Genomic DNA, 26,271 nt, shown 5'->3' on the forward strand with positions numbered 1-26,271 from the left:
CATATTTTCCTACAGTCCTCCTCTTCCCACAAAAATGTTTTTAATTGTGGTAAATAAAATAACATAAAATTTATCATCTTAAGCATTTTAAGTGTCCAGTTCAGTATTTTTAAGTATATTCATATTGTTGTACAATCTCCAGAACTTTATCTTATAAAACTGAAACTCTATACTCATTAAAAACTTCCAACATCTCCCTACTCTACCCATTCCTTAGCTACCATCATTCTACTTTCTGATTCTATGATTTTGACTGGTCTATATTCTTCATAGGTAGAATCATATAGTATTTGTGTGTGTTACTCGCTTATTTCATATAGCATAATATCCTCAAGGTTCATCACATTGTGGCATGTGTCAGAATTTCCTTATTTTTAAGGCTGAACAATATTCCATTGATTGTATACATCGCATTTTGTTTATCCATTCATCCATCCATCCATGGACACTTGGGTTGATCCATTTTTTAATATAGTGAATAATGTTGTTAAGAACATATGTGTAGAAATATCTCTTCAAGATCTTGTTTTCAATTTTTTTGAATATATACTCAGAAGTGAATAATACAGTAATTCTAATTTTTTGAGAACTGAATACTGTTTTCCATAGTTGCTACACCATTTTATATTGCCATCAACAATGCACATGGGTTCTAATTTTTCCACATCCTCATCAACACTTGTAATTTTATGTGTTTTGGATATGAGCTATCCTAATGGGTGTGAGGGGATAGTTCATTGAGATTTTGTTTTGTTTTGTTTTGTTTCTCATTAAACTTTTGTTTTAATGGGTCTCAAAATTCTGTGACAGATTTTTGGTTAAGTTGTTTCCATTAAAAAGTACTTATTTTAAAAACTAATAACTTAAAACTACAACACATACACACACACACACATACACACACACACAAATGGTCCATAAAACATTCTCCTTTCCTTCTGAAGGTTTTACAGTGTATTGTTATCATTAACCAGTCTTTTACTATTAAACTTAAATGGCCAATTGACACAAACAGTTCTGAGACCATTCTCCCACCACTGATTAAGACTGGGGTGGCAGGTATTGGGGATAATATTCATTTAGCCTTCTGAGCTTTCTGGGCAGACTTGGTGACTTTGCCAAATCCAGCTGCCTTCTTGTCCACTGCTTTGATGACACCCACAGCAACCGTCTGTCTCAGGTCACAAACAGCAAAATGGCCAGAGGAGGATAGTCAGAGAAGCTCTCAACATGCATTGGTTTGCCAAGAACCATATCAACAATAGCAGCATTCCCAGATTTCAAGAACTTGGGACCATCTTCCAGCTTTTCTCCAGGAACAATGATCTATGTTTTCCTTTAGCTCAGCAAACTTGCAAGCAATGTGAGCTGTGTGACAATCCAGCACAGGTGCATATCCAGCATTGATTTGGCCTGAATGTTTCAGGATAATCACCTGAGCCATGAAGCCAGCTGCTTCCTTTGGTGGGTCATTTTTGCTGTCACCAGCCACAATGCCATGACAAACATCTTTGATAGATAACATTCTTGACATTAAAGCCTACATTGTCCCCAGGAAAAGCCTCACTCAAAGCCTCACGGTGCATTTCCAAAGACTTTACTTCAGTTCTAACATTGACTGGAGCAAAGGTGACCACCATACCAGGCTTAAGAACACCAGTCTCCACTCGACCCACTGGGACAGTACCAATACCACCAATTTTGTAGACGTCCCGGAGAGGCAGATGCAAGAGCTTATCAGTTGGACAAGTTGGTGGCAGAATGCAATCCAGAGCTTAATGTAGGTGCTGACTTCCTTAACGATTTCCTTGTATCTCTTCTGGCTGTAGGGTGGTTCAGTGGAATCCATTTAGTTAACACCAACAATTCGTTGTTTTACACCCAGTGAGTAAGCCAGAAGGGCATGCTCATGGCTCTGCCCATTCTTGGAGATACCTGCTTCAAATTCACCAACACCAGCAGCAACACTCAGGACAGCACAGTCAGCCTGAGATGTGCCTGTAATCATGTTTTTGATAAAGTCTCTGTGTCCTGGGGCATCAATGATGGTCATATAATACTTGCTGGTCTCGAATTTCCACAGGGAGATATCAATGGTGATACCACGTTCATGTTCAACTTTCAGTTTATCCAAGACCCAGGCATACTGAAAAGGCTCCCATCTCAGCAGCCTGCTTCTCAAAATTTTCGACAGTTCTTTTGTCAATCCCACCACATTTATAGATCAGATGGCCAGTAGTGGTAGACTTGCCCAAATTTACGTGTCCAATGATGACAATGTTGATGTGAGTCTTTTCCTTTCCCATTTTGGTTTACAGTTAGCAGTGGTTTTCATGACACCTGTGTTCTGGTGGCAAACCCATTGCGAAAAAGCCATTGAGATTTTGAATTGCAATTCCCTAATGATTAGTGACGTTGAGCATCTTTTCATGTACTTATTGGCCATTTGTAGATCTTTTCATCAAATCTTTTGCCCATTTTTAAATTGAGTGACTTGTTTGTTGTTGTTGCTGAGTTGTAGAAGTTCTTTGTATATTCTAAATATACACATTATCAGATAGATGATTTGCAAATATTTCTTCTCCTTCCATAGGTTGCTTTTTCACTCAGTTGATCATTTCCTTTGATGCACATATATTTTAAATTTTGATGTTGTCTAATTTGTCCTTTAACTTTGTTGCCTGTGCTTTTAGTATCATACCCAAGAAATCACTGTCAAATCCAGTGACATGAAGTTCTTCCTCTATGTTTTCTTCCAAAACAGTTTTATAATTTCACATTTTATGCTTAGGTCTTTGATCCATTTTGAGTTTCTTTCTTTCTTTCTTTCTTTCTTTCTTTCTTTCTTTCTTTCTTTCTTCTTTCTTTCTCTTAATGTAGCATAGGGTAAGGGTACAACCTCGTTTTTTTTGCTTGTTTGTTTTTGTTTGTTTTGTTTTGTTTTTTTGCATGCAAGTATCCCATTTTTTGTAGCCTTCTTGAGTCAAAACTAACTGGCTTTAGGTTAGGGATAGTTAGGTTAAAAAATGGCTACTGGGATCTAACTTAACTTTTTCTGACAAAAGAAGAGCATTTATATATTTTAAAACCAACTGGTAATAAATATCAGCTTACTTCATTTAATCCTTTCAAAGATGCATTTTACAAATATGTTCATTTTTCTCAATCTCAGTGCTTACTTCATAAAACTGTTTTAGAGAAGCATTCATACCTAAATATTCAATGATGCAACTGTTTGTTTGTCTGTTTTTCCCCTGGGAAAATCATCCAGTAGTAGCTAGTTTGGGAAATTTCAAATTTATACATGAATTTTGAAGTATTTGGTCATCTAAAGATACAGGCAGCAAAGCATCACTTTAGAACCTCATAGACTAGAGAGGTGAAAAATATTTACCATCAGTTAAATCCTCAAAATCTTTCCCCATACCATACATGCTTGAAAAAAGAAGATATCACTACTCTCAAATCAAAAGCAAAATCAATGACTCAGGTATCACTAATTTTTCTCAACCCCTTGGAACTGTAAAATAGTTACAGTTTTGAAATTATTCTATCAACTTGGCATTACTGTCATTCATAAAGTTATTCCATAATGCAGAAAAATAACCATATGAGTGTTAAACATTTCTAGATTATTGTGTAGCAAAACAAATTCTGATCATCAAATCAATATCTTTTTTCCTTCCTATTATGCTAAATAATTTGATTAGGAACTGCAACCAAAATATAAACTACAACTATACTACAGTAAATGCTGTATATTCTTAGGTCAAAAGAATACTATTTCTTGTCAAATTGATAATCATAGGATGTAACCTGAATGACTACATTGCCATACAAAGATTCCACCACCCTCAAAAACTGTAGTCTATTCCATTTTAAATATAATCCAATATCCTTCAATAACATTCCATACACCACCAAATTACTTTCTTTGTAGAACAAAGACAAGCACTTTTAAAGCATGTAAAGTAAAAAAAAAAAATAAAAAAAAATAAAGCATGTAAAGTGACTTAATGTTGTCAAATTAAGCAATTTAACGCAATTACTAAATGTACTGACTTCTTTAAAAATTGTAGCAATTAGAGAAAATGTTTCACTTTTATAATGTACATAAATAACTTGGTTTAAGCAAAATTGTTGGGCAGGCTGGGTTTTTTATTATTTGGGGGTTTTGTTTGTTCATTTGGTTTTTTTTTTTTTTTTTTTTTTTTTTTTTTTTTTTTTTTTTTTTTGGTGGCTAGGGCTGAAATTTGATAGCCATTCCTTTTTTTTCCTTTTTTAAATATTGATTTATTTTTTGAGAGAGGGAGAGAGCATGCACATACATGCACACACAAATGGAAGGGGAAGAGGGAGAGACAGAATCTCAAGCAGACTCCATGTTGAGTGTACGGCCTGACAACTCGGAGCTCACTCTCATGACCCTGAGATCATAACCTGACCCAAAACCAAGAGTCAGATGCTTAACAGGACTGAGCCACTCAGGCACTCCTTGGTAGCCATTCTTAAAGTCATAGCCAAATCCAAGATTTTAGTCATGGTTTGCATTCGTCCAAATCAAACAAGAGCATTTGAAAATTGGACTTCTTCCCATCTCTGGTTTTAAGCTCATATTGTTAAAGTAGCATACATTCTAATTTTGCTTGACAGCCACCACTGTCAGTGGTTAAGCGCAGATTTCACCATAGACAAAACAACTTTGATCTGAGTCAGGCAGCCTTCAGAACTGCCCATTGCCTGGACAGGCCCTATCCTACATTTGCTAATCAAAGTCCAATTATAAGTCTCCTGAACTTGTGGAATTAGGAGGATTAGGAAATGACCCAATGACCCAATCTTTGGACAACTGAGCATTGGGATAATTACTTTCTCTCCAGGAGATAAGGAGATTGAAATAAATTATACTGGTTCCTTCTAGCCTTAAATTGAATAAACAGGTGATAAAAAAAAACCCAAAAACACCTGAGTAATGAGACTTAATGATGCACTATGATTAATCATTTCAATTCTATTACTAGCTTTTCCATCAATAGAAATTATTAATTCACTCATTTACATTAATGTATTTTCAATTGTTTTCTTCTTGTTTTCTCAACACCAAAGCATGTGGCTGTCTTTTAAGAAATATTCATCCTTCATCTCCTCCCTTCTTCATTCACTCATTCATTCAAAGGAGGATTACTATTTTGTTATATTAGGAACAAGGCTGAACTAGTATATCAGGCACTAGGGATGCAAAGGTAAACAAAACAGGCATGGTCTTTACTCTCTTGAAATTGACAGTCCAACAGAGATGGCCAATATGATAAGCACACTAAAATTTCAATTATTTCAGTAATGCTAATAGCAATGATTTTCTACGAACCTATAAATAGGGGCACCTGGGGGGGGGTTCAATGGTTGAGGCCTCTGCCTTTGGCTGAGGTCGTGATCCCGGGGTCCTGGGATCAAGTCCTGCATCAGGCTCCCCGGAGGGAGTCTGCTTCTTCCTCTGCCTCCCTCTCTGTGTCTCTCATGAATAAATAAATAAAATCCTTAAAAAAAAAAAAAGGGACCTATAAATAGGGGGATCTGATCAAGTCAAGGAAAGAGAATGTGTCCCTGAAAAGGGGACCCTTGATCTAAACTCTGTTTACAGAAGTCAGCCCTAACCAAAGAAAAAAAGGAGCAAAATAATGTATTCAAGAAAACAGCACAAAGGCCTTACAGTGGAAGCACACATGGTGAACATGAACTAAAAGAAAACTCAATGTGACTAAAATAAAGGGGGAATGCTGTTGTATATTGAGCCTGGAGAGGAAGACAGGTTGTATAGTCACAAAAAAGTTAGAAGCAAGAGACTGATATGACTAGATTTGTGCATTATAAAGATGACTCTGCAACGTGCAGATGGATTTGAAGGGAGGCCAACATGGTATATGAAGTAGGAGGCTATCATAGTAGTTCAGAGAAGAGCAAATCACAGGTAAATGATACAGACTGGAGGGACGGTAAGTGGATTTCAGAAATATTTAGATAAAAACAAATAGATTTGGGTGATGGATTGGGTATGGGTAGTGTATCTAGTGCTTTATAAAAAATTACCTTAAAAGTTAGCAGTTTACGATAAATACCTCATAATTTCTGTGTCAGGAATCAGGGTACAAATTAGCTGGGTGCCTCTGACTCTGGCTTAGTCATAAGGTTGCAATCGAAGCACTGACCAGGGATGCATTTACCTTACGGCTTGGCCAGGGAAGGATTAACTTCTAAGCATACTTGTGTGACTGTTGATATCAAGTCCTCATTGACTGTGGACCAGAGACATCAGTTCCCTGCAACATGGACCTTTTAAGGGGGTACTCACAATAAAGCAACTGGCTTTCTTCATGTAAGGATAGGTAGGGAGAAGAATCAGAGCAAGGGAGTGAAAGAAACCAAGCATGAAGGAAATCACAATCTTTTTGTAATCTAATGTTGGAAACGACATCTCAGCACCATATTGTATTCATTAGAAACAAGTCACTAGGCACATGACACTTACAAGGGGAGGTTACACAAAGGGCAAATATACCAGAAAGTGGGGAATCACTGAACGTCATTTTGGAGGCTGCTATATGATAGGGAGTGAGCGTGCAGGAGGCCCTGTGGTATTAATGAGATTGGGAAGTATGGAAAAGGCCCAGGTTCAGATAAGTTATGTTTTGGACATGGTGAATTTGAAAGGACAAGGTACCTTTAATCCAATCAGCAAATATGTATTTATAAAACACCTTCTATGTGTCAGGCACTACTTTAGTAGTTGGAAGTAGTTATATAATGATGAACACAGAAAAAACCCTTGCCCTCATCAAATTTACCTTCTGATAACTAAAGACAGATGATAAATATATGAACAAATAAATTTAGATAATGATTAGGGTAGAATGGAAACTAACACAGGATAAAGTTGTGAGTTTCTTTTCAGCTATAATGTTAAAATATGCTTTTCAGAGACCCAAATAGATTGCTAGAAGACTTAGATGTGGGGATCCCTGGGTGGCTCAGCGGTTGAGCATTTGCCTTTGGCTCAGGACGTGATCCTGGAGTCTTGGGATCAAGTCCCCCCACATCGGGCTCCCTGCATGGAGCCTGCTTCTCCCTCTGTCTGTGTCTCTGCCTCTCTCTCTCTGTCTAATGAATAAAATAATAAAATCTTTAAAAAAACAAAAACAAAAAAAGACTTAGATGTTCTCTAGATTCCTCCTGTACTCCCACTGACTTTTGCTTCTCCTACAGCATTTTCTTTTATAATTTTTAAAAATATTTTATTTAAATTCAATTTTCCAATATATAGTATAACACCCAATGCTCATCCCATCAAGTGTCCTCCTTACTGCCCATCACCCAGTTATTCATTCCCCCAACCCACCTCCCCTTCTGCAGCCTTTTGTTTGTTTCCCAGAGTTAGGATTCTCACATGGATTGTCTTCCTCTCTAATTTTTCCCCACTCAGTTTCCCTCCTTTCCCTATTAGTTCCTTTCACTATTTCTTATATTCTACATATGAGTGAAACTGTATGATGATTGTCTTTCCCGATTGAGTTCTTTCACTCAGCATTATACCCTTCAGTTCCATTCACGTCGAAGCAAATGGTAGGTATTCATCCTTTCTGATGGCTGAGTAATATTCCAATATATATATATATATATATATATATATATATATATACACCACATCTTTATCCATTCATCTTTAAAGCATTTATCTAAAAGTACTTGTGCAAGTCACCCTTTACTAGGCCAAAAAATGTGACCACCCCCCACCTCCAAGATGCCCACATGTAAATGTTCCCTTATTTGGGAAAAAGGTCTTGCAGAGGTGACTAAGAATCTGCAATAAAGTGATAACCCTGAATTATCTAAGTGGGCCCTAAACACCATCATAATAGTCCTTATAAGTGACACTGAGAGAAAACACACATAGGAAAAGAAGAGGCAGTATGACCAAGGAGGTAGACACTGGAGAGAGATGTAGTCACAAGTCAAGGAATGCCAAAAGCCACGAGAAGCTGGAAAAGGCAAAGAGCAGATTTTCCTTCAAAGCTTCCAAAAGGAGTGTCACCCTGCTGACACCTTGATTTTGGACTTCTGGCCTCCAGAACTGTGAGAGAATAAATTTCTGTTAAGCCACCCAGTTTTTGGTAACTTGTTACAACAGCCACAGGAAACTAATAGACCCTTCCAATGTTATTCCTTAACAATAGATTCCTGGGATTTATCACTAGTTGTACATACTTATTCACTTATTAGGTCTTGCCCCTATTAATGTGTAAGCTCCATGAAGACCAGGCCTTCCTTGTACACCTAGCTTTTGGCATAGTGTCTAGACTATATTACATCCCTAGAAATTACCCATTAAATGAATGAAAGCATAAATGTGTTCCCCAGGAGATAACAAGCCTCATAAGACAAGAGACCATGTTTATAGGCCATAATTCCCAAAGCCTCCAGCACACAGTCTTATCAAAAACTACTGTTGTACTAGGTATGAGCTCTAGAAATCAGGGATTCTGGATTCTAGATATTGTACTGCAATTTACAGGTATGTGGCAACTTCATCTTGGCCTTTGTACATACCTGGTATTAGATTTAGTGTGTTCAAATAAGTTTGTTCCTTATCAGTTTTTCTTAGCTCTGATAAGGAGCAGGTTCCAGATAGTATTCATTATTTTATGCTGTACATGATCCACAGTCATTGCATATTATATGGAACACAAATATTTAAGACTTCTGGGTGAGTTCGAATATCAGGCTCACTCATAACTAAAAACTAACATCATGCCCTTGAGTAAATTTGTAATCAATTCTGAAACGAAATACTCTCAACGGAAAGGAGACTAATCTTTAACCTGTGAACATGAGAACTACCTGGCCTGGAGGAGGGGCTCTGTGAGAGGCACCTGGTCATTAGTAACACTATACCCTTGACCTAACTCAGCCTTGAGTAATAGAGCATCAGACAGAGCTTTTTTTTTTTTTTTTTTTAAGATTTATTTATGATAGAGAGAGAGAAGCAGAGACACAGCAAGAGGGAGAAGCAGGCTCCATGCCAGGAGCCTGACATGGGACTCGATCCCGGAACTCCAGGATTGTGCCCTGGGCCAAAGGCAGGCGCTAAACTGCTGAGCCACACAGGGATCCCCCAGACAGAGCTTTAAACAAGCTCCACCACTTATGGAGCCATGTCATCTTGGAGAGGCCATTTCACCTGAGTCAGAAAGTGATAATAATACCTACATTCTAAGAGTGGTTCTGACATAGAAACCAAACGAAGTAACCAAATAAACTTAGGAAAGTGCCGGGCTCAATAAGGGATGTATTTTCAGCAAAAAAAAAAAAAAAAAAAAACAAAAAACAAAAAGAACAACAACAAAAAAACCACTTTTCTTTTTAAAGTGCCTGGCTCAATGATGTATGTATTTTCAACAAAAAGAAAACAAAACAAAAAAAAAAAAAAAATATATATTTTTTTTTTGGAACACGTGCAGTGATTTTGAGTAAATACTTCTACTTCTTGGGCCTTCTAAACAACGAACGGGGAATTGCTAGCTGACCCTCTTCGTGCCTCAACGAAACAAGAGTTTGGGAACCTTCAAACCAAAGGCTACGTGAGGGTTCCATGATTCCAGGACCCTTCAGCAACCTACCAGTTATCAGTGTTTACAAAGAGAGACCAGGCCGACGGGACATGTTTTCTAGAAGAGTCCAGCACCTGCGGTGGCTAGCTCTTAGACAAGGCTCGTTTTAGGCTTTTTTTTCCTCGCCCCCTCGCAGACAGAGGTCACGACCTCAAGAGAGCCCGGGGCACAGGTCGGGCGGGCCACCGCCTCCCCGAGAGTCCCTCAGTTGCCTGGGCAACGTCGACGTCACCGCGTAGCCTCCGCGGCCCGTCGGCGAGCAGCCCAACGCAGCTCAACGCGCAGGCGCCTGGTGGGAGCCAATGGGTGCGGCCCGAAGGCGGGCGCCGCTCGGCCCCGCCCCTTTCCGCTGGAGCCCGGGGGCGGGGCGAGCGGGCGGTCGTCGGGGGCTCGGGCAGGGCGCCCCGGTTACGTAGGTTACGCAGGTTACGCGTCCAGCCGGTCCCCCGGGGCCGCCGGGAGCCCGCGCAGACCGCTGCGCCCTCGCTCCGCCGGGGGCCGCGATGGTGCGGGGCCGGGGCTCGACGTGGAGCTGAGGACGGTCGGGCCGACGCGCGAAGCCCGTCCCCGTCCCCGCCGTCGTGCTCGGGGGCTCTCGCCCTCCGTTCCCAGCCGTCGGGGGCCCGCGTGACCCCCGCGGGAATGTTCAAAAATGAGTACCAGGTAACCCGAAACGGCGCTCCGGCCTGGCTAGAGCATTCTCTTGGGGGACCTGGGTCGTGTTCAGGGTGGGGACAAAGCTCCCACTCCCCATAATTGAGTTGTTTTGTTTTGGTTTTTTGGGGGGGTGGGGGGTGAGAAGGAAAAGTACTGGATGAGTGGTCGTGACCACACCCCCCCCCCAAAAAAAAAAAGAAAAAGGAAAAGATTAAGCAAACGACGGTGTGGGTAGAGGATTGGGCTTTTTTTTTCTTTTTTTTTTGGGGGGGGGGGTTCCATCTCCAGCTCCGTTCTTTTCAAAGCGTCCGGATTGCCTGCGACTCCCGATTGAAATGCACGTCTTGCTTAAACCTCAACCGGCGTGGGACCTCCTGGGTCAGAACTCGGGCGGCGGCGCCCATTGACCCCGAGTTCTCTAGCCCGGCGCCTCGGGCGCTCGCTGAGGATGCGCGGACGCCTCGGAAGCTCTTCGGCCAAGGAGTGGGTGGGCCCGTGGAAGTGCCCCTGAGCGGAACCAGAAGCGGTTTTGCCCACGTGCTGCTGCTGCTGTTGTTGTTTCCCCCCACCTCCCCCCACCCCCAAAACTGGGGTCCGTGATTTCCCAAACACTTGGGGGCTCACTTGTGAAAATGCGGCCCTCGCCCCAGATCCAGTGAGTGAGGGAGGGCATCTGTAACCGCTCCCTCCCGTCGATGCTGATGTGCTGATGCGCAAGCATCGCCCTGGGGAAACTGCTGGGCCTTCCTCTGTCACCCTGAGGATCCTAGTGTCTCCAGAACAGGGCTTGCTCTTCTCACCTCACTGGACCCTCACTCCCTGGTTGGCTTGGCTTTCTTTTCTTTTTTCTTTTCTTTTTTTGACCCTAGCCTCCTGCCCTTCCCTCCCTTCTACCTGAGGTCACGTTCTCCGGTTTACCATCTGTTTACTCTAGTAGTCCTGCTGTTATTTTCAGCAGTCCCCCCCCCCCCCCCCCCACACACACACCCCATCCCCGTGCTGAAACTAAACTCTCTGTGGCCTCTACGTCTTTATACCAAATGCTACTTGCCTTCTTAGGAGTGTCCTCCAAGCAGTCAGCTGTTCTTTCTTCTACTCCCATTTGATGACCATTAAATGTGTTAGAGCAATTTAAGACAGTTTTTCCTCCCAATTAATATAGGTGAGATATATTGTTACAAGAAAATACATGGCCGCAGTAGAAAACTTGGAAAACAAGAGAAAGCAGAAGGAAGGGGGGGGAGGGGGACAGGTGTTTCACCAGGTACAAGGACTTTTCTTAAAAAAAAAAAAAGCTGCCTCAAATTTAAGATTTTTATTGCTATCCGACCTAACCCCAGAAACTGTAGTACTCTATAAGAACTCTTAACCACACACAGTTTGCACATAATACTGCCCGAGGAAGAAGAAATGTAGTGTCTGAAGTTAAAGTGATTGTGTTAAAACTCAGAAACAAAAATATCTTTGTATTACTGAGAAGACTTAAAAGCTGGAAATTCTTTACAGAAATCAGGCAGATTTGCTCATGTGCTGCTTGTAATTCAAATAGACTATAAAAGAAACCCATCTTTAGTTTTCATTTCAGATTCTCAATTTCTTGCAATTACTCTTCCTCGGAGATAATCATCTTAATTCCTTTCTTTGATAATTAAAGCTTATGGATATTCAGTAATGTGTTTAGTATTTTTACATAAGCATGGCCCTGCATGTTCTCAGGTTTAGAATAGGGAACACATAGCATGTCTATAGAAATGCTTCTCTATTTTTCTTATATGAATTTTACAGATTTCCAAATTAATTTATATTAAATATATAAAAAGATCTTACAGGAATGCTCAGAATAACAGTCATCCTCCAATCTCTACTCATTCCCAAGCTTTTTTATTAACCAGTACCAAAATACTCAATTTGCCTTTTTTTTTTTTTTTGAATAATTATTGCTGGCACTACTGAGCCCTTACTACATACAAAGTATCATGCTTGATGGTTTATGTCTACTATCCTAGGAACTCAACAACCCATTTTACAGATGGAGAATCAAGAGGTTAAATAACTTTCAAGGTCAGATAGTTAATAAATATCAAAGCTGATATTGGAGCTTGGGGCAATATGACTGGAAAGCTTGTAGCCACGGATAACATCAGAATTTATTAGCCTAGCTCTCGAGTTTAAACCCTTTAGTCAGAGATCAACAGAATGTTTTGTAAGCATGATTTATACGTGGCAAGTAAATGAACCCCACATTGAAAGGTTGTAGGGTTTATACGGCATACTTTAATGTTTATCATTCTTTAAAAAAAAAAATTTCTTTAAACCATATATCCAAGGTGACCCAAATCAGAATAGTTGGGGCTTAAGTACAATCAAGTTATAATGTAGGAGTTATAATAGGGATAATGTTTCCTCTGAGATCTACTTAACAGACAGATGCCTGGAACAGTGGTTACAGACTGTGGTGGATAGTATTTCCTCCTTAGCATTGCCTTTCACTTTAAACATGGCATTTTTGTTTTCCAGGGAGGTGCATTTGTTGAAATCTTTAGCGCTCAGGGCAAAAATCCTGGAGCAAAATGGAAGATCGTTGGCAGTCCGTCTGTGATTTGGAAGGTAAATGTTAGAAGTTAGAGCTACCTAAATCCTGGAAAAAAAGAATGAAGGGTTTGATAAGGTTTCAGAACGGTTTTTATTGTTCTTTCAAAGACCGTCTTATGACCCTGTTGGCTGCAGCTCTTCCAGAAATCATTCTTCAGTCCTTTCAAGACTTGAGCACATGGCTCGTAGCCCTTCTCTGTGGCCAAGTCCTACTGTTATTTTAGGTGACTTCAGTGTTTGTGAGGAAAACCTCTGCTAAGCCTGTGCTGCTCAGTTTCTTGATTTCATCATTGCTAATGACCTCTTCACTTTCCGTCAGCCCCCATCCCACTGTCTTACCCTTTACCCTTTCTTGGTAAACTGGGGGGCCTCTGAAATGATGAATGAGACCCTCTCCAACCTCGAGCTTCAGTTCTCAAGGCTGCCTGCTCAGTTATTCTCACTATATTTGTTCTTCGACCTAATGGAAACCACTAGGCCATTGGCCTTTCTACTTCCCCTGTGCTCAGTTTTATTTAGGCATGAATTTTCTCTGTCTTTGCTTCCTTTCCTCTCCATCCTAGAATCCAGAGTCTGTGATTTCGGTCACTTCTGGGGCAAAACCATGAAGGCTCTTGCTCTTTGTCCTCACAGAGGTCAGCCGTTTCTGAATCCCCAGTCGCCTGTCTTTTCTGAGTGGGGTCCTGTGCCCCTCAGTAACTTTCAGGAAAATATTGATAGCCTCTCTGATTAATAACACTATAAATTCAACCCGAACCGCCTGGGAAGTTCTCTTAGTCTTTCAAGTGATGATTTCTCCATTGTCTTCAGATTTTCAATTACCAACTCTCTACTCACCTCCCCAGTCTACAACCAGGACAGGCTCTATTCACTGACACATCAGAAGACCTCACGCCCCATTCCACAGGGAAAACTGTTGCCATCTCATAGAAACTACCTCAGCCTGCACCACCGGACCTAAAAACTTAAATCCATTCCTATCCTTTTCTCTTTCTCTCCTCTTCTATTCAGTCAGGAAAAAAATGCCTTTCTGTGGACCTTGTTCTATGGGTAACTAAAAACGGTACTGTTAACTGGGTGCTTACTGTATGTCAGGCCCAGTATTAGCATATTACATATATTTATACAGTTGCCTTATGTGATAGGTATGTTATGCCAGTTTTCTGGATGCTAAAACTGAGGCCACGGGGAGAGTAAGCAGCTTGCTTAAAATAATACAGCTCTTCCTGTGAATGGGAGATCAGTGATGCTGGAAGGGCATAGAGCAGAGAGCATAGGGAAGGCTTCCCCAGGGAGATGACACTGGATCTCTGAGAGCTAACTATGCACTGTGTAGGGCTGGTGGAGACAAGTGTTTCAGGCACAGGGAAAAGCCCATATAAATTCCTTTTTCGGGAGGGAGCTTAGAATTTTTAAGAAATTGCAACAAGTGTACTACGGCTAGGATACAGAGAAAAGAGGGAGTGCAAGGGAGGAGATTGAAGTTTGAAAAACCAAGCAGCTGGACACCTGAATGGCTCAGTGGTTGAGCATCTGCCTTTGGGTCACGTTGTGATCTGGGGTCTTGGGATGGAGCCCCAAATCAGGCTCCCCACAGGAAGCCTGCTTCTCCCTCTGCCTGTGTCTCTGTCTCTGTCTCTCTCTCTCTGTGTGTGTCTCTTATGAATAAATAAGTAAAATCTTAAAAAAAAGAAAAAGAAAAACCAGGCAGTGACCAGACTAGGTTGTGGTCTAAGGACCATGTTGATGATTTGGGTAAGCTGTTGAAAGGTTTTAAGTATATGCCCTACTTGTGTGTAGATGGAATAAATAATACATTCGGTCTGTGTGTGTTCATTTCAAATACATGAGAGATTCTGTTGTGATGGATATAATGCAGATTTATTAAAGTGTGATTTAATGCTCAGCAACCATTAGTTACAATGCATTTCTTAACATATACAAATGAGGATTGGAAGGATCTGTGAAGTACTGTAATGGGTCTTAATACTCAGGTTGGGAATTTGCTTCAAGATGAAAAAATAACCATTTACATTATCACTTTGAGTCATGGAAATCAGACTGTCACATATAAAAAGGCCTTTTGTTTTCAGGTTTGGTTTTGTTGTGTTTATGTTTCTCCTACCATAGTTTTTTAGGTCACCTTAATTGTAACCCTTTAATTACTACTGATTTTCAGTGGATGATATATAGAACTTCAGGTTAGAAGACTAGTAGGATGAGGCAATGATTAATTCCGTATGAGTCATGGCCAGACACTAAGGAACTTGTGGTGCAGATACAAGATTGGTTAGGTGGTTTTGTATACTGTAATGTGGAGTGATGTTCAGCATGTGCTGTTAGGTAGGAATATGTAGATTAAAGAAGAGGAGGGGTAGCTGAATTCTGGAAACTCTAAATTAGTAACTTGGGAATCCCTGAAACTAGGGAATTTCTTATCATTAGGAGGAAAGAGATACTTGATATGATAGAGGATTTGTCAAATGACAAAGTGGGTCTTTGTTCCAGTATGTATATATAAAGTATGTTCCAGTTCCCAGCTGTTTCCACGGTAAGAGTATCATCAAGGCCTGACTTTTAACTCATTTGAGTCTGGGACTTTATTCCTGTGGGTTTGCACCTCCTATTTTATGATAGAAGCCAAATAAAATATGCTTTAATTACCACTGTTTTTATATTTGTTCTACAGGAGTTTGATAAAGAAGTTAAAAGTTTTGTGTTTGTCCTGGAAGGCAGCAGCCAAACAAACAAAATTCAGTTACCAAGGGAGAATAAGCAAATCCGTAAGTAAGATTTTTAATATTAAAGCTTAGCATTTGCTTCTTAAAGTTATACTTTTAGGTCTACTATACAGACATTAGTTTTACTTTTATTGGTATCTTTTAACTTAAAGTGATGTTTGTTTTTAATTTAGAAATTAACCTTATACTAGGCTTTATGTATGTATAAATGTTATATAAATATATAATAAATTGGGATGTCTGAGTGGCTTAGGGCATGATCCTGGAGTCCAGGATCGAGTCCTGCATTGGGCTCCTTGTTGGGAGCCTGCTTCTCCCTTGGCCTGTGTCTCTGCCTCTGTCTCTCTCTCTATCCCTCATGAATAAATAAGTAAAATCTTAAAAAAAAAAAAAAAAAAGAAATTTGAATTACCTTTTAAAATATATATATTAAATTATATAGATATATGTAGTCTGCTTCACCATTGATTCAAAATCTAGAAGTATTTTTTTTTTAGATCTTATTTATTTATATATAGAGAGAGCACACGAGTGAGCTGGAGCAGAGGGAGAGGGAGAGAGAGAATCCCAAAGAGACTCTGCACTGAGTGCAGAACCCAATGTGGGGCTCAATCCTACAACCCAGGAACCATGACCTGGCTGACATCAAGAGTCTGATGCTTAACTGACTGAGCCAGCCAGGCACCCCAAGAAGTATTTTCAAGAAGGTTTAGATTATTTGATCGCCGTTGATTATCATAGTAATGGTATTTCTTGAGTAATTACTATGTGCCTATGACTTGTCTAGCATTTCGCATTCATTGACTCTTTTAACCCTGATACCAGTTCTTTTGCAATGAACACATTGAGGTTGGTTCTTCATCAAGAAATCTGATAATTGGGACACCTGGGTGGCCCAGTGGTTGAGTGTCTGCCTTTGGCTCAGGGTGTGATCCCAGAGTCCCAGGATCGAGTCCTGCATCAGGCTCTGCATGGAGCCTGCTTCCCCTCCCTCTTCCTTTGTCTCTGCCTCCTGCCTCTCTCTCTCTCTCTGTGTCTCTCATGAACAAATAAATAAAATCTTTAAAAAAAAAAGAAATCAGATAATTAAGGGTAAACTGTGAAATAAACCCAGAACTTCCTAAATTATAGGACCAAATTTGTAAAAAAAAGTTGACTAAAATACTATAGAAGACATTACTCAGTGACACATTAACTTGTATACCTTCAAGAATATTAATATCTAATATATGTAGATACAAATATGTGCTTCAACAAAAGCCCAAAGAGTAGATTTTTCAATTCTTTCTTACTTTGGAAATTAGGATCAGCATTTTAAAGCAGAAGGAACCTTGAGAGAATACCTGAATTTATGATCAGGAGCCCAGTCATTGGCAGAATTGAGGTTAAAATTCAAGGCTGTACCACCAAATTAAGCTTTGAGTAAACTGATGGCAATTTAAGAAATACAATTTTTCAAAATAATTAATCAGATTTCATCAACATTATCCTATGTATTTTTTTAAAATTTTTTTTTATTTATTTATGACAGTCACAGAGAAAGAGAGAGAGAGAGAGAGAGAGAGAGAGGCAGAGACACAGGCAGAGGGAGAAGCAGGCTCCATGCACCGGGAGCCCGATGTGGGATTCGATCCCAGGTCTCCAGGATTGCGCCCTGGGCCAAAGGCAGGCGCCAAACCGCTGCGCCACCCAGGGATCCCTATCCTATGTATTAACTATAGATTTTAGGTAATATATTTTATATAAGCAGCCAGTTATTTCTTATGTTGATCATTTACTTATTTCTTCTTCATTAATTATGAACATTTATTGAACACCTACTGTGTACCAGGTATTATGAAACGACCTGTTCTTGGTACCTGATTTTCTCATTTAATTCAGTTTTCTAAACTTTCTCAGGCTCTGTTTGTCTACTACTTTAAGCTATTAGCATGCATACTATAGATTTCTAAGACATAAACAGAGCCATAGAAATTATAGATGGAAGATTAATTTTAAAATGGTTTGCCAGTGTTTCTTTCTAAAATAAGAAACAAAACCTCGAAGAGAAGGGATAATCTTTGTTAAAATCATTTTTATTAATTTACTACCATTTTAAAATCATGATTTTCTCATAATTCCTGTTTTTTTAAACAATAGTTTTTTTTTTTCATTTCCACAAAAATTTATACACTTATAAATGAGGTGAACTAAAATGAGTCAGAGAAATATGTTTGAAACTGTGGGTTATTCTTGTTACAGAAGACGTGGTCCATCTGTTATTAAGGATATTGACTTTGTGAGATGGATACATGTGATTTGCAGGAATATGACTTTGTTCTAAACCAGCATTCTCTCGTTGACCTATACTTCTATGCAATGCCCTTAGTATCTATGCACGTAATCATGTTATTGATAAAATCAAATCAGTTCTAGTAACCTTTCTCAGTTGGATCTGAGAAAGATTTCTCCTCTACCAACTACTCAGTGACTAAAAAACTCCCTTTTCCTAAATTTAAGATTTTTTTTTAGAAATAAGACAAATTTAATGTATTATAATTACTTTTTAAAAGGAAAAATGATAGTTTTAATTGGAAGAAACAGAAGAATCTTTAATATTTCTTATACAGTGTCCTGTAATTAAAAATTAATCTGGCTCTTCTGTAGCATGTGTGGTACTGTAACAAATGACACAGTTTATAGAGCCTGCCCTGAATAAATGCCTTTAAGATTAATTATTTGCAATTTTTGATAACAGTACTTTATAGGTATTTTTACTTGTCTGTGTGAAGTTGTTATTCAATTAAATGGCATGTCTTGAGTAGAGAATTGGTTTTCAATTAACATTTCTAAATTTAGTTCAGTTACCATGATGTATTCCTGTTTCAGGAGTAAACATCTACGTTACTTATGCAAACTTGACATTAGGTACCCCATATGTATTTCTCACAATATTAGGTACTTAGGAAAAAAGCTGAATGATGAAAGTATGTTCAACTTTTAATTTTTTTTTAAGATTTTATTTACTTATCTGAGAGAGAGATTCAATGAGAGAGAGGGAATACAAGCAGAAGGGCAGAAGGAGAGGGAGAGGGAGAGGTAGAGACCAATACAGGGCTCTATCCCAGGACCCCAGGATCATGACCTGAGCCAAAGGCAGATGCTTAGCTGCCTGAACCACCAGGTGCCCCTTAACTTTTCATTTTAAATAGTGATATTTCTGTATTCTATTTGAGCATCTCTAAATGTCAGTTTTGTTTGTATTTTACTTAACGTCTTATCAAATAAAGGAAAATGTGATATTGATGATCAGATTGTATACTTCTCTGGTGCAGGAATCTTAACACCATCCACTTTGAACCCCTAACTTAGTATATCATATGTAGTTGGTGTTTAAGAAGTTTGTTAAATTTGCCCCATTAAGAAACTATAACAATTGGGGTTATAATTTCGAATTGTAACCAGTTTGCCTTCATGACCACAATTAGCCAACTAAATAAATCCATGCTGCTCTTTATCCTGGATCGTGCTATGGAGTTGCTCACATGAGATGCAGCATTGTCACACATGAGCATCTTTCATTTAGATGGTCTGCCTCAGGACTTTCAATCTGAGGCTCTTATTTGAAACCATTGTTTTCTCTGCCAATGGCATCTGAATTTTATGGTGTGTCTCTTGGGATCAGCATCCCTGAAGCCTTGTGTTTATCTAAGTTTCAGCTGCTCTGGAGAATGACATTTTTATCGGGTTCCTCCCAAAATTTCCCCCACTCCCACTTTGGTATTGGTTTTAAAATGAATGTCACCATGACTTGCTCTGTTTAAAACCCTTCAATGGGGCAGCCCCGGTGGCTCAGCGGTTTAGTGCCGCCTTCAGTCCAGGGCGTGATCCTGGAGACCTGGGATCGAGTCCCATGTCAGGCATCCTGCGTGGAGCCTGCTTCTCCCTCTGCCTGTGTCTCTGCCTTTCTCTCTCTCTCTTTCTCTTTCTGTGTCTCTCATGAATAAATAAATAAAATCTTTTAAAATAAATAAATAAAACCCTTCAATGGCCTTGACCTCACCACTTTACTGATAATACTCTTGTCAGGGTCACTAGTGATTTCTGTGTTCCTGAATCCAATGGCTTGTTTTCAGCCCTCATCTTGCTTGACCTTATTGGCAGCATTTGACAAAGTTGACACCATCTTCCTTGGTATATTTTCTTCACTCCTCTTCTAGGATTCCCATCCTCTGAGTTTCCTTTCTACTTCACTGGTCTTCCTTTTCTAGTTTCCTTTCATAATATTCCTCTCTCCAACCCAGTTGGCTATTGCAGTGCCTGTAGACCTGACCCTTGACACTATCTATCTATATTTAGTCCTTTGGTTATCATTGCTAGTCTCATGCTTTTAAATACCATCTCTGTCTTACTCCAGCCTGCATTTATTTCCAAGTCAGACTTCTCTCTCAGACTCCAGTCTTGTATTTTCAGTTGCTTATATGACATTTCTATTTGGACAGCTTTACCCCAGAAATTACTCCTACTGCTACAGACAGCCACATCGCCCTTGTTAGCAACTTGTCTTTTCAGTAGCTCAGAAAAGAGACTTCAGTTGGTTCAATTTTTCTTCTCTTCATTCAGTCCATCAGGAAAACCCTGTTGGTTCTTCAGCTTACATTTTGAGTCTGACTCCAACTTCTTGTCACTTCCAATGCCACTAAACCTCATACTTGGAGCATCTCATGCATTCATCTTCTCATTGCCCCCTACCCGTGTTTTTTTTACTTGCCTCCCTACAGTTTCGGCTGGGACAATGCTTTCAAATGTAAAGCTCTCTGCTACTAGAAATGCCCCATCCCTCTGAGTGACAACCAGAGATCTGTAGGACCCTGAAGTATCTGGTGCCCTCTGAACTTTCTGACCTTGTCTCCTGTTACTCTTGCTGTTGTTCACTCTGCTGTGACTGTACAGGTCTCCTTGCTGTTTGCAAACACAGCATAGACCTATCACCTTCACGCCTGTGTGGAAGCTGGTAACTGGCTGCCTGGAGTTGTCTTTTCCCAAATAGCTGCATGGCTCATCATCTCCCCTTCTTTCGGTCCTTACTACAGTGCCATCTTCTCCATGACAGCCCACCCTGCCCTGTAATTTATAGCCCTCCCACACTCTTGGTCCCTTTTTCCTTCCTCTACTTTTCCCTATAGTCCTTAACATTTAACATGCTATTTGTTTCTTAGGGTTTTGTTTTTATTGTTTTTCTCACTGTTGCCAGAGGTAAGCACCCCCAGCATAGAAAATTAGTCTATTTTGTTCGCCTAGAATAGTGCCTAACACATGGTAAACATTCAGTAAATCTCTGTAGAATAAATTAATAAATATATGAATGGATTCCCATTGATCTTAGGATGACACATATCCTTCATGGCCCTGAGTAATTGAGATCCTAGCTATTTGCCAGAATTCCCTCCTGCTGCTTTTCCCTTTCTGTCTATCAGCCCTTTGTATCTTCAGATTCATCCACTCTCATGGTTTTTCTCATCACATCATGGAGTATTCCCTCTCCTTAGGATATTCCTTCATCTCCCTCACTCAGTTAACCCCTGATCTTTCTTCCCAGCTGAATTCCAATATTATTTCTGCCGGAAAATCTTCACTGATCATCCTCTTCCCTCCAGTGACCCGGGATTTTATACTTTCATTGCACCCTGACCTTCTTCCTGGAACTAGAATATAAGTCCCAAGAGAGTAGAGACAATGTCTGTCTTACTCACTACAAAAACATTTTCACATTGAGTCTAGTATATAGTAGATGCTCAATAAGTTTTTTCTGAATGATAGATCTAATTTAACCCATACAAATAATCCCATGAGGTATATATCTAATTTGTTAGCCCAGTTTTACACATAAAGTTAAAAGAGCCCAGAGAGGTCTTATGATTTTCCCGAGAAATATAGAATGACCCAAATTAGAAATATAACTGTTTCCTGCCTTATGAGTTGAAGTGGGAGAGGTGCCCCTGAGTGAGTTGTTCACACCAGGAATCAGGAAATCATTTCAGTCTACCTTAGCAGCGTACTTGTAAAGGATGACTGTAATTGTGTTCTTGTCTCAAACCCTTGGATGACAAAAAACACACTTGTGAGATGTGCATGAGGTATACAACTGTCACTGGCTCTAATGGAACAACTGTAAAACCACTGTTTAAAAACCTGATGGTGTTTTACCAGTCCTCTGTGTTTTAAAATATTTAAAGGAAAAAAGGGTCTATCCTCTTAAAAATAGAGGTAGCATATCTCAGCAGAGAACAGATTATGAAACTGCAGAAACCTGCATGTTTCAGTAAAAAGACTAAATTTTTATGAATTTTATATACTTGATGGGCATTTTTTTTTTTACAAATAGTTAACATTCAGCATTACTTAGTGATTTTCGACATAATGTAGACATGAAGAGTCATTTTAAATTTACTAGGCCACTGGAAAAAAATATTGCTATAGAGTTTATTTAGCATTTCTGACACACAGGATCAGTGTGTGTCAAATGTTATTAAAGTGCTTTTTTTCTTTGTCAGATCATCACCATATGGTATTGTCATACTTCTTTTAATCTTAGGAGTGAAGCCTTTTGGAAACTAGGGCTTCTATATGTGAGAAAGTTGAATTACAAAGTTTTCTTTTTTTGAGGGCAGGTGTCTTTCATATCTAAAAATGTTCATAGGAAAATGCCCTACATGTGTAGTGTGGCTCATTGTGTTTGAAGAGAATAGTGCTGATTCAGTGAGTCTTGTGACACAACTTAGGGACCTTTGTAAATACAGATTTCATTTATCCAGTGCTCTCTCAGCTCTATATACAGAGGCCATTGTGCAATGGAAAAGTGCCATAGGGCCCATCAACAGAAGATGCCAGAGAGAGATTGATTAATGATGATTTATTTAAGTTGGCCTAATTTTGGTATCTTGCTTTTGTTTTGTAGTCCAGAACTCAGGTTGCTTTGTTGGCTTTTCCCATAAATATGGTAAAATCCAGTTCTAGAGTCAAATTTCCAAAGTCAGAGCCTGTTATCCCTTATTCCCATTATATTCCTACTCTATGGATAGCTCTCAGGAGCAGTTTGTCAGCTTAGCATTATAAGTAAAAGTTATCCTTGATATTTGATTTAAAAGAAATTAAACAGATTTGACCAAATATGTTTATTTTGTAGAATCTAAATTTCAGTTAAAGTATGGGAACTATAAAAAAAAAAAAAAAGTATGGGAACTATATAAATTGTTCAGGAATGTTGCAAAACAGTTTACCAAAGGAATTATAAACCAGAAGGTATGTGGAGATTCTCCAAACATTTATTGTTAAAAATAAGCAAACCAACAAACATGTATTGTTACTTTGAAATACTTAAATTTGTTAAGCCTACTGAGTTGGAATAAATAGAAAATAATATGCATTTTAGACTAGTTGCCTTCTTTTTTCCAAGTGTTTCCTTGTACTGTTAGATTTGTAGGAGAGGTTCACAGAAAAGTCAGGACATTTCTGTTTCCTATAGAAGTCCTACATGAGGAAGTTCCTAAAAGGCATATTTTAGGAGGAAGTGATTCTAAAACATCGATTAGGAGCATCATAATTGAGAAATCAAGCAAAAGTTCAAAACCTAAGAGAAAAGGAATTAAGTGAAAGGGTCTGAAGAGGTAATATAAAATCAATTGATTTTTGAAACAGTTGTAGACTTCAGCTATCAAAAATGCCATAGAGGTTGGTTTTTCTTCAAATATTTTTAATTCAGATGAAGCTGGTAGTGAGGAATAGAAGTGATCAGTTTGTAGTTTGTGAGCACTGAATTAATTAAAAGTATGTTAAATTAACAAAAGGCATTATAAATGAATATATGTTCCTGCATCCATCTCCCTGTGGACACATTTAAAGCCATATGAACTAGCTTTGGTTCATCAAACCTTCAATTGTAGTTGTCATAATTAGAATTGTTTTTCTTGAACTATAGTTTTTTATTAAGTTGTTTAGTACACTTAAAACTCAGTGGATAGAAATAATTGCCACATGCTTTTATGGCTGCCTTAATGGGAATCTGTAGTACAATTTTAAATGTTTCTATTGAATGCAGTCCTATGTATACATTGCAACCCAATAAAAACAGTAAAAAATTATTATTTTTTAAATTTTCATAAAAATTTCACCAAACCTACAGATGGGTCCTTAAAAGACAACATTTTTTTGTTAGAGTTTGATTTGTCTTTCAAGTTTTTTGCTTTTATAATGAAGTTGTAAGTCACGGTAATGCTGTTATAGTTCTACTATGTTATTGAAATGTGAAAAGCTTCTGGTTGTTGATGGTGTGTGATTGTGTTTGTTTACATGCACGTATAAATGGTTCAGACATACAAATGTATACTTTTCCCCCTCTCATTCTAGTTGGATTGATCCAGAGGTTTCTTGTACTTCAGATTTACATACCCCTGGGACAAGACTTCTCCACTGAATTGCTGTAAGATATACAGAACTTCTTTCAATGTTTTTTGTGTATTAGACATTTGATCAATTGAAGCAGTATGGACAGTCATTAATTACAAGTGACAGTTTTTGCATTAAAGAGCAGTGACTTATCAAGTTGACATGAAGTAATTAAACTAATTTAAGCGTATTTCTCAGATATCATTATAGTCTGGCATTTCCCTAGGGGAAAAAGGCAAATTTCATCCGTTTAAGAAAATATCAAAGGATTATGAATTTGATAATAAACAGCCTATAACATGCAGAAACAAATAATCCAAAAGTTTGAGATTTCGGTTCAAATGAGGGGTAATTTTGTACTCCCTCCTATCGAAAACCATGCTTGGATTAAAATTGATCTCAAAATATCTCATTTTAAAGTTGTTTAGTTTAGAAATATTGGTTGACATCTGAATGGCTTGGAATATATTTGTTTTAAATAGCCTTGCTATGAACAGATTGTTTAGCAAAAATGAGAATATACAACTTTAATTCAGTTGAGCTGTCTGTTGTCTGAGATGATTGTGAGAATGAAAATAACATTTGATTTATGCATTCATATAAAATAGAATATTGCTTAAGATTTTATTAATACATTTGCACTTTTAATAAAACATCAGATTTAAGGTATGCTGTTTTCTCACTTTTCTTTGTAATTAATAGCTGTCCAGAGCCTAAGCTCAGTCTTTTATTTTCCCTGCTGGAATAAATGACTTTACCTACTAATGAAGGTAATTTTTTACTAGTTGCATTGGTGCAAACTGAGGGGAAAGAAGAGCTTTCTTAATAAAATGAGAATAACATAAATTTGAGGTTATTCATTTGTCTTTGTGCACATTAAATTATTAATGGTTTGTGTTTATGTTGGAAAAATATAAATTTTAGTTAATAATATACAATATTGTTTTCTTGACTGATGAAAGACGGATGGAACAATTTATACCTTCGTTTTATTCAACTTTAAACCTTAGTAAACTTCGGAGATTTTCTATTGTCATCCACCATGGTTACCATAATTCTTTAAAATAGTTCTTAGAGTAACAGCACCAAAACACTATTTGATGCTCTTATGTGTCTTTCCCTGGTTCTGCAGATAAAGCATTTTCAAGACTCTAAAGGCATTCTAAAGGTACAGAGAATACCACACAAAGCCTTATTTCCAGGGTAGGGGAAAGTGGTTTCCTACCAAATGGAAGGAGGCAAACTGTGTTTTATTTTTAAGCTTATTAAGTTCCTTATATAGAAATCTAGTGCAGTGCCTTTTTCTCTTCTGATATCTTTCACCTGTGCTTTTGAGAGTGTTCAGAAGTAGTGGTAGGGGCACTGGTAGTTGGCCTTCTGATCAAAGATGTGCAAGATGCTTGGCTTAACCTTGGAGCAGAGTCTTACTGATGAGCACTCTTTGCCTATGCAAAAATAATCTTTATTTGTGCCCCATGAATACTTGAGCCTATTACCGTAGGCTTGGCAATGTACAGTTTCATCTATGTTAATGGTATCTAAGGCTTTAATGATTGAGAAATGGACAGGTATGTTAGGTTTCACTTAGTCTCAGCAAGAGAGCAGCTGATACAGTTAAGCCTGACTACACCTTGATTACCCAATTATTAATGAACATTCTTGGCCAACTTAGGGATGGGAAAACATTTTCATGGCTGATGAGATTATTAATTAGATTATTTTTTTAAGATTTTATTTATTTATTCATGAGAGACACAGAGAGAGAGAGAGAGAGGCAGAGACACAGGCAGAGGGAGAAGCAGGCTCCATGCAGGGAGCCTGACATGGGGCTGGATCCCGGGACTCCAGGATCATGCCCTGGGCTGAAGGTGGCGCTAAACCGCTGAGCCACCCGGGCTTCCCTATTTATTAGATTTTTAATTCATCTATCATCATAGATTCTCTTCTCATATCTGCATGGACAAGCATTTGGATTTTTCAAATGGCTTTGGTTTTAACAAAATAAATGTCTTATGGACAAAAGGTCAAAATTATTAAATAACATGGGAAAGATGGAAAGACATTCCCTGTCCTGACCTTATGAATTTATTAGGTTATAAGGAAATACATTAACTCTGCATTTGAATTTGTTGCTAATAGATAATCAATATTTTGCCATTTTAGAAAGTAATGACAGAGACCATATTTTTATAAGA

At 38.6% G+C, this 26,271-nt stretch overlaps 1 protein-coding gene across 14 annotated transcripts in view; it reads left to right on the forward strand.

The window, feature by feature from the left end:
• The first annotated feature begins 10,043 nt into the window (after positions 1 to 10,043).
• The window catches only part of CFAP20DC (CFAP20 domain containing), a 243,572-nt gene continuing 227,344 nt past the window's right edge, over positions 10,044 to 26,271 (forward strand). For 3 of the 14 annotated variants that reach the window (XR_005374854.1, XM_038565979.1, XM_038565978.1), the window contains exons 1-4: positions 10,655 to 10,802; positions 12,837 to 12,926; positions 15,601 to 15,694; positions 24,038 to 24,110. Coding sequence is in view for 5 of the 14 variants with exons in the window: in XM_038565983.1 (XP_038421911.1) it covers positions 10,315 to 10,325; positions 10,625 to 10,802; positions 12,837 to 12,926; positions 15,601 to 15,694; positions 24,038 to 24,110 (446 nt within the window). In the remaining 9 variants the exon portion in view is untranslated. Of the gene's footprint in view, positions 10,326 to 10,624; positions 10,803 to 10,869; positions 10,975 to 11,378; positions 11,482 to 12,836; positions 12,927 to 15,600; positions 15,695 to 24,037; positions 24,111 to 26,271 lie in introns of those variants that run through there. The other 11 variants (XM_038565983.1, XM_038565982.1, XM_038565985.1 and 8 more) reach the window with 11 other exon arrangements.

Source organism: Canis lupus, chromosome 20 (assembly GCF_011100685.1).
Source record: "Canis lupus familiaris isolate Mischka breed German Shepherd chromosome 20, alternate assembly UU_Cfam_GSD_1.0, whole genome shotgun sequence".
In the NCBI taxonomy this organism is placed as follows: domain Eukaryota; kingdom Metazoa; phylum Chordata; class Mammalia; order Carnivora; family Canidae; genus Canis; species Canis lupus.